Raw genomic sequence first — 9,323 nt, forward strand, 5'->3', positions numbered from 1 at the left:
TCTAAATCTCGTCTTCTCGACTTCTAGGGTACGAGAAGGTGAGAAAGTGGGGTTCCATTTCTCGTCTTCTCGTCTTCTCTTCTCGGGTGTGAAATCGTGAGAAGGCGTTTTTTTACCAACTCACCAAGTCGCCTTGTTTTAGATGAGAAAGCGGGAAGGCGAGATGTCCAAACTCGCCGTGGCGCCATATATAGTACGAGAAGGCGACTTGTTAGGGGGAATCCCCTGCTATTCACGAGGACCTCTTTTCATAAGGACCACTATTAATAATTTGAGAAAAAGGCCATTATTCGTAAAATTAAATACTATTAAGTAATAAACAAAATGATAATAAGATAGCGAGATATGAATAAGGGACACCCCACGGCTGTGGCTTAGGCGGGAGGGGGGGGGGGGGGACGCCACGTGCCCCCGAAAATTTATAGAAAACAATTTGAAAACAGACATTTCTGAACAATAAAGAAAAAAGACGTGCCCCAGTAATGTACGCGACCCATCTTCCCGCAGTATTCCCTAGGAACAAATACATAATACCGACATTTTTAGACCAAGTAGTTCACAGTAGTTCATAGATGGCGTAGCCTGTGTGTGTTTCACGGGGGGGGGGGGGCAGTGGCGGATCCAGGGGGGGGGGGGCCCGGGGGCCCGGCCCCCCCTTGAGAAAAAAAATCATGTAAAATCACGTGATTTTTACCTTTTTGGGGGGTTGGGCCCCCCCCCCCCTGGCGCTCAAGGGGGGGGGGGGGGGGGGGTGCAAATTGAAATTTTTTGAGGATCAAAAAAAAAAAATGTGCTCACTACCTCCCCCCCCCCCCCCCCCCCCCCCCCCCCCCCCCCCCCCCCCCCCCCCCCCCCCCCCACTGAGCGAATTTTTGGCCGGCCGCGATTTTCAAATTTTCGGGAGCAAAAAAAAAAAAAAAATTGTGCTCTGTATCTGTATATTTGTTTGGGGGATAGGGGGCTTGAACACTCTCGGACCTTAATCTTAGGTCTTTGTGTCATGTTAAGTACAAATAGGTAATGCAATCCCAATATGATTTACCGTTTGAGTTCTATAATATTTCAGATCAGGCGAAAACGCACGGGGGAGGGGGGGGGTTGGGTTTGAGTTTTTCTTATGTGTATGTTTTGTGTATGTATTTTGGGGAAAATTGCTCATCATCTCTCACCTTGCTCATCATCTTGTACCCGAGAAGTCGAGAAGACGAGATTTGTAATCTCGCCTTCTCGCCTTCTTGGACCAAAAAAGGCCAAGAAGACGAGATGCCGGATCACGCCTTCTCGGACCAAAAAGTCGAGAAGACGAGGAATGATCTCGTCATCTCGATGGCACTTTTAAGCTTCCGTATGTTTCCCTTCCTACCTACCGCAAGTGGTGGTTTGTCATTCTCTCTCTCTCTCTCTGCTTTACTTACTTACTTTCCTTTTCTCTATGTACACGACCGTAACTATTTTTGTTTAAACTAAAGGGCAATTTCAATGCCCAATTATACATCCCATAGAAATCATGTTCAGATTACGTAATATTGTCACGTTTGTTCATTTCCATAGAAGCGCAAGGCTATCAAATTGCCTTAGGTTGATTATCTGAAAGTACATGTACTTGTAGTTGTGATCGTGTTTCTCCCATTTCTGCTCTCTAGACCCCAGTCAATCTCCTCCACCCGTTCTCTCTCTCTCTCTCTCCCAATCTCTCTCTCTCTCTCTCTCTCTCTCTCTCTTTCTTTATCTCTTTATCTCTCTCCCTCTCTCTCTCTCTCTCTCTCTCTCGTTCACTCGTTCCCCATCCCACTTCACTTTCACTCTAACACAGTTTGTTCATGTTTTCTTTTCAGGCTTTACAAAACACACAATTTATAACAAAACAATGAACATATTACTTTGTTTTTATTTCATTTAATTTATTTTTTTAAAAGTCATATTTACATTAATGTACAACATTTGTAACATAAGTTTGATCAATTCTTTCAACTGAAAACCACATCGCAAACAAAATAGGGAAATGCATCAATAACATTTTGGTAACATACAATGTAACATTACAAATAAATTATTACAAATCAACAATGGGGGGTTTATCGCAATAGCCTGCTTTGGATTATTTTGTATACATGTACAGTACATGTACATATAGTCCCATCATTGTTAATAGACATGTATTTTCTCTACTTTCTGTAAACAGAAACAACATCCACTCTAAAGCCATTTCTAATGTGTCGTCTAAGGAAAATATCATGTAAAAATAGTTTTACGCATCTCCTAGGTGATGTTCTGGAATCTGGAAATTGCTCTAGAGTGGATTTTTCAACAGGTATTTGTAATCATTTTATGAGTAAAATTTATGTTTTGTTCTTCCTAGCATCTATTTAAAACAAGGAAAACTCTTTCTCTCCCTATCTCTCTCTCTCTCTCTCTCTCTGACTTTCTTTCTCTCTACATCTCTCTTTTTCTCAATCTCTGGGTCACAATCTTCTATGTCTTGTTATCATTATTTATTTATTCATTTATATGTATTTTTATTTTTAAAAGGGCAGCATTGTCAGTTACAAAACTGTTTTTCACACTGACCCTGTATCTTATACTATAGTTCTTCTTACCCTCTTATAGCAGGAATGTGACTGACCACATGAGCCATGACCAGGGGTGTCACAAAGCCTTTTTTCAATGAAAAATGATAAAAATCAGTGACAAATCTGCTGATAACCAATCAGAAGTAAAGATTTCAGTAGCTTATAAAAAAAAAATTGTCATTTGTCACTGATAATAAGTTTTTTGAAACACCCACCAGCTCAATCATGAAAATATTTGACTTCCTAACCAAGGGTACCAAGTTAGGCCCAATCCTATTTTAGGTTATGATAAATGATGTAGTTTGTATAACAGAAAATCGCTGGACATATGAAGAGTTTCATTCCAAAAGGAGCTAAATCCATGTTTGTAACTTCGGAGAAAAAAGCCATTGTTTACCAGATTTTGTACAGGCGTCTATGGAAAAGTGATATTAGAAGTTGATTTTTTTTCATAATTGCTCCAAAAATTTAAGTAAATAATTTTGTTCAAAGACGGGTACTAAAGTGAACAATGTTCTGATATCAATAACTCTATTTTCATCAAAAGTGGATTTAGCTCCTTTTGGAATTAAGCTCTTCATATGTAGATGACCTTAGCCTATTGGAACCACCAACGGTACAATGCCACGTAGATTCACTAGTGGACCGGTGAAGAGACAATGTCATGCTGCAAAACCCTATAAAGTGCAAACGAATGGAAATCGATTTCCTGCGTGGTGCATGTTGTCTGCTACATCTCGAGATTGATGGTATTCCTTAGGAGGTTGTGTCATCATTATTTGTTGTGACATGTATTCATCCTCCTAATGTCTCACAGTTCACTCTCCATGTCCTACCATTCTAATGATGCAATCCATTATGCATCAATCTTTTTCCTTGTTCATCTCAGACTCCTCCAGTTTTCTGATCTCCTCTTTGAAGTGCACAATAGCCTCCTTGCTCTGTTTCAGTCTCTCATTAAGGTCTTGGATCTCATGACGAATCTTCTTCCGAGCTGACTGCAAGGATGACACTGTCTTTCCTTCCATCTCTTCAACTGAAGATGAAAATACAAGAATTCAATATCAGTGATGGCATCTCAGAACATCTTCAAACACATTACTTCCGGTCATTTTAGACCAGAGGTAATATTATTTTGAAAAATATGTTGTGTTTTATGTCATTTAAAAGCATGTGAACTGTCAAAACAAAATGAAGTGCATAAAATATACAGTAAAGTGTTGATACCTGCACAGATGTCAATCATAACTACACACACACACACACACACACACACACAGTCAGCTTTGTGCAGCATTAAGAAATCAAGTGCTCTAAATTTAAAAAAAAAAAATTGACAATTAATATACGTTTACTATACTTTCAACTTCATAAAAAATGGAATGGCCTTCAGAATACCAAGAATTGAAAAAAGTGCCTTGACAGATTTTATGCCCTCCATTGTCCAATACTATGACATCATTTGCACCATAACTACTTGTAAAGTAAATTTCTTTCAAATTATTAAACAAGGGGTAGTTACATGTATGTCAAGAACAAAGATAAAAGGCAATTTATCTTACCTCATTTGTTTAATTCATAATCAAGAATGAGTAAATGATTAAACAAGGGGGTAGTTATTGCGAGTCAAAAATATTGTATCCTAACAAATAAGCTTAATTCATGATGAGATTTAAAATCATGGTAAGGTCAAATTTGGCTTGACTTACAATCTGTTTCATGTTTATATGATCCGAGTGTCAATGCTCTCGTTCCTGTGAGCAGTTGTTGCATCATAGCTGTAGGGTCTTGAAATATCTGAAGAAAAGGGAGAGAAAACATGGAGTGTATGACAATCACTCAACATCAACTGAGGGATCAGAAAGGTGTCTACTCTTTGTTAAAAAATGAGGTCTGTATTCTTCTAAAAATTTAAAACCCTACGCTCAGGTTAAAGGCATAAATTGGAGATGCACGGCCCTACATGTTATCAGTGTCTATGATATGGTGTAATATTGTAGCCTTAAAAAAAGCTCAGAAATCATTTTTCACCTCTTCCCAGAACTCAACCTTCTCTTCAACCCGTCATTCAAAATCGAGTTTTAACAATGAAAGTAAGTCTGAGGTCTAGATTGTGCTGTATTTTTTGCGATTTTAGATCAAGGCCAGGGTCGAGATCACCTAATAACTAAAATACGCATGTTATAGAGTTAAAGGGAGATGGTCATAAGTTTCCATGTGTAGTGAGTCATAAATTGATGACACCAGAGTGACCAGACTTGATGGAAATACCATTAGTGGGTGTGCAAGTCTCGCACACAGCAAACCTGTAGTCGCATCAAGAAATACCCCCTTGTCTCTCAGTCTTCAGGATGAGGGAAATGTAAGCTAAGGCGTTTTGGTCATAAAACTGAAGGTGATTGACGACACCTGTTATTGGGTAAACACCCTAATGGTGTTGGATGCCGCATGACAGTCCACTACAATGTGTCTTTAATACCCTTCCGTCTCTCAGAAGCCCTATTTGTCATGATGATAGAACACTTACCAATTCATCATAATGCTCTGAGAAGAGGGTCTTCTTCCCGAGAACAAGACCTGCGCTCGACTGAAACAGCTTCAGAAAGTGGTACACCGTCACCTATGATAAATAATTAAAATAATTAAAATTAATAATATGGCAATAGTGCAGCTACTAACCAAATAAACTCTACTCTGTATCTAAAGACTCACCACTTTCAGGAAATCTTTCAATAAACATGCTTTATTACCTAATCAATTGCACTATTTTACACTCTAATACCCTATTATCTTATGAACCTGCGGGTAATGGACAGCTTGGTGAGCCCAAGACATGATGTTATAACCACCTTGCAGAATGACACAGAATCATTCAGTGTAAATGTAAATATTTCTGTATACTTTCTATTTCACAACTTTAAACCATGTCAAATGTATTGTATTATTGAATGTTGAATTGTATATCTGATTTCTTGTCAAATTACTGTTCTGTTGGAAATGAAAAATAAAACTGAAAACTGAATCTGAAATGTCCTGTCTTACCTGTTTTTTAAATAAATGAATCCTTTTATGTACAAGCTATCCTATTTGTCTTTTGTTTCATTGTTTCAGTTCATGGAAATTGCAAAATAAGATTGATGATTATCACACTTACCGGTCTCTCATTGGGATCAACAAAGAAGATTTTGACAGTGATCTCAAACTCTCCCCAACCAGTTTCTGTTACTTCATATGGTGGCTTGCTGACAACTGGTGAACAAAGAAGATAAAAGTCAACGGTAATATGGTGCTTAAAATGTGAAAACATAAAATGAATTAAAAAACTAAGTTATTATAATAATTGATACTGATAGGAAGTGTAAAAACATAACATAAGGATAACAATGCTCTGACAATAAATAATATTATTTGAAGTGTAGAAACACAAACCAGTACCTTATACAAGCCAAAATAAGGATCAGTTCCTGTATCATGAAGATTCTTCCAAATGGATGTTTTAAAAGAGCAAAAGCATTAAACTAAAATAAAATATCAATATCAGAATGTGTGAATAGAAAAAAATTTAAAAAGGGAGAAGAAAAGGGGAGAAATAAAAAGGATATTGATAAACTCTCTATAATCGTTGTGCTATAAGAGGTATAAACATGTTTGTTTGCCTTTTTTTAACAAAAGCTATTGAAAGTACTATCTGTCCATTTTGAAGATATACTCCTATATTTTAGATGAATTTTTAAATGTTGATGAAAACTAGTGAGATCATTAAGCAAATATTTAAGAATGCTTTATATCATTTGGGAGAGTTAAATTTATGAGAGTAGCCAGTAAAGAAGTCATCTACAGAGAAAAACTGATTCACACTGAAACTTACCACGAAGAGGGTTCGCATAACTCTCATGTAGTTTGAACTGAATTTTCTTGACGTATGTTGATAGATCCTTGAAAAGAAAGCAAGATTTAGAGCTTAACGTAAACAATGGCAATTCACTGATTCCACATTTCTTTGGATAGGGCCAACTTGTCATACTAGCTCTTAAAGTATGATGATGCCTTCAAAATCTAGTTGGAAGGAGGTGTTTAAACTATCAATTCAATGAACAAAATGCTGTGTGTCAACTTTGTGAAACAACAAGTGAATTATGCTATTTAAGGATTTTTGTTACATTGACTCATCTTTCATCTCATGTTTCCAGATGTCTACACAATTATGTAATATTCCTTGTTTCAATAACATATAAAATCCAAATTTCATGGTAAGCATTCCTTTTTTTCCTTAACGTTTATCAGTTGGAAAAATAGGCTTAGAATATGAAGTTAAATCTGCCTGATTGAAGACTACAGTGTATCTCCACCCTACCCCCCCCCCCCCCGATTAGTTTGACTCTACCAAACAAAAGATGAAGAGACTAAAACTTAAATTACAGATATGGTATTTCAAATACAGCAAACTGCATATTTGTGCCCCTGCATTTTTCTTTATGGGGGGGGGGGGGGCACAAAACTCACTCCCCTTCCCCTCTCTACTAGAACCTCATTGTCAACTTGTTTATATTACTTGACAAAAGTATTAAGTTTTCAGGAGGAAATCATGAACAGCAGTTGTGACCCCTGCATTTTGTTCGAGGGGGGGGGGGGGTGCACATTGCTCACTGTAAGTGATTGCTACTAGAACTTGATTTTAAATTTCCTGACAAAATTATTTTATTTTATTTCCTCTGGGGCCTATGGAGGAAATCATGACCAATATTTTGTTTTTACCTCATTCTTGTATGGCTTGACATAAATGGTCCATTGATGAGTATGTCCGTCTTCCTCTCGTTTCTTTCCAAAATAGCGTGAGATGTTCCCATACACGATGGGCTTGATTATTGTAATGCCCTAGAGAGAGAAAACACAGAAATAGCAGACTAATATTGACAAAGATATAAGTAACGATCTTCATGTACATAATCAACGCAATTACATGTATATAGACATTTTAGTTGTCATTCTTTTTTCTTTTTTCAACAAGGGCTTTCTTGTGTCTCCTCCTAAAAAACCTATACTACTCGTCCGAGGTCATCTTATTCCCTTTTCCTTACTTCCTTTAGCTTTTCAACATAAACTCTTATTTTTGTTTCTGTCTTTCTACTCCTATTCTCCTTCAAACTTTAAATCTTCTTCCTATTCTCCTACTAAGAGCACTGCTGTGTAGAGTCTAGAGAAGGTAGATACTTCTTTTGCATAACTTCCAAGTTCCAACCAGGAAATATTAAGTTCATTTCCAAACCTCATGCGCTTATATTCTATTTTATTAGATAAAAACAAAGTTAAAGCAAAATCAGTTAAAATTTGTTGTCTTCCCAAGATAGACTACTACACTCTGCAATTTATTGTCCAAAATATCTGAAATTTGTGGCTTCTCTTCATGAACTATAAATTGAAATTGAAATACTTGAGGTAGATTTTATTTAAAGAATGAATGAAAGACACAAACACAGAGCAAAAACTTAGCACCAGCTAGAGGAGAGATATAACAAGAAGATTGAATATAGATCAAAAAATTGACTGTAGAGTTGACTGCATATTTCCAGTACATCAAGGCATCATTTCACAGATTATCATAAGTAAGTTTGCAAACATATGTGTAATAAAAAATGTAGGTGAATTTGTACTTATGAGAGTTTTGTGCAATGATGTCCTAGGCTCAGACAAACTGAGTTAAAGTTCAGTACAATGGGTCTGAAAACTAGAGAATACACTTCTGACTATGGCTTGCCTGCCGTGGCAGATTACCCATCTATTCAAGGATTTTACATTGTGGAAATAATTGTGTATAATATTTCAAATATCAAAAACGATAACTCAAAGAACTATAGGGCTATAGCTGAAGAATTTCTTGTCCTTTTTTGCCAGCCATACTAGTCTACTCTACCCAATAAATGACATGTAATGGCGCTGCCTATCGACTACAAAGGTATGACAGGGATATGAAACTATTGTCAATATTGAGGTATTGACAGCTAGGTCAAGGCTTCATAACTACTTTTAATTTGAAGATATGGCGTGTATGGTGTATTCAGTACTGAACATGCTGAATGAATGTCGTACACATAAAACAACTACCAGTACTGGAACAACAAGAACTGTAAGTCTATTATATATTGTTGGCATAGACTAGTTAGTGAATTTTAGAGTGCAGTGACTACAGACAGTGTAATTATGAATTGTCTGCAACCCCCCCCCCCCCCCCCCCCCCACCTGCACATACATGTACGTAGTCTGTACTGTAGCATACATGTTCATGTGTAATAATGTACCACTTATGTACGCAGCCGTACAAACACGTCACAGTCACAGTCAAGCTTCAACAACCGGTACCACATAGGGTAGAGGAGCAGAGCCAAAGGCAAACAAAGCCATGTCGCTTTGCATTGCATCGGCGCGTCGCGGAGCTGAGCTACCGCTATAGCGCGGCCAGGGCGGGCGGCGGCGCCTGGCCACGCAAGGGCTAGCCGCAAGGGGTTTGAATTGAACTTTGCTTTACGTTTAATACTCAGAGAGAGAAGTGAGGCAGAAGAATAATAATCAATTTAGCTCACCTTTATACGGCCACCAGAATCTGGGCCATATTCTGTTGGGATCTTGGATTTCATTGCGATTCCAGCAGACATATTGGTGGTTTAATTAGAATCTTCAATTCAAACACAAATAAACGAGAGCGAGCCGCTCATATTTTTTCCTTAATGATTTGCCTTATCTCAGCTCCGGTAATTA

General features: G+C 37.5%; 1 protein-coding gene across 1 annotated transcript; it reads right to left on the reverse strand.

Annotated features, from left to right (window-relative positions):
- Positions 1 to 3,154: 3,154 nt before the first annotated feature.
- LOC587180 (YEATS domain-containing protein 4) lies at positions 3,155 to 9,311 on the reverse strand. Its single transcript, XM_786926.5, has 7 exons — positions 9,149 to 9,311; positions 7,326 to 7,445; positions 6,439 to 6,505; positions 5,725 to 5,819; positions 5,098 to 5,190; positions 4,280 to 4,367; positions 3,155 to 3,606 (listed from the first exon to the last, which is right to left on the reverse strand). The coding sequence occupies exons 1-7, from the start codon at positions 9,218 to 9,220 to the stop codon at positions 3,434 to 3,436; spliced, it is 708 nt and encodes a 235-aa protein (XP_792019.1). The 5' UTR covers positions 9,221 to 9,311; the 3' UTR covers positions 3,155 to 3,433.
- Between the last annotated feature and the right edge of the window lie 12 nt (positions 9,312 to 9,323).

Source organism: Strongylocentrotus purpuratus, unplaced genomic scaffold (genome assembly GCF_000002235.5).
Source record: "Strongylocentrotus purpuratus isolate Spur 01 unplaced genomic scaffold, Spur_5.0 spur5_scaffold_16, whole genome shotgun sequence".
In the NCBI taxonomy this organism is placed as follows: Eukaryota; Metazoa; Echinodermata; class Echinoidea; order Camarodonta; family Strongylocentrotidae; genus Strongylocentrotus; species Strongylocentrotus purpuratus.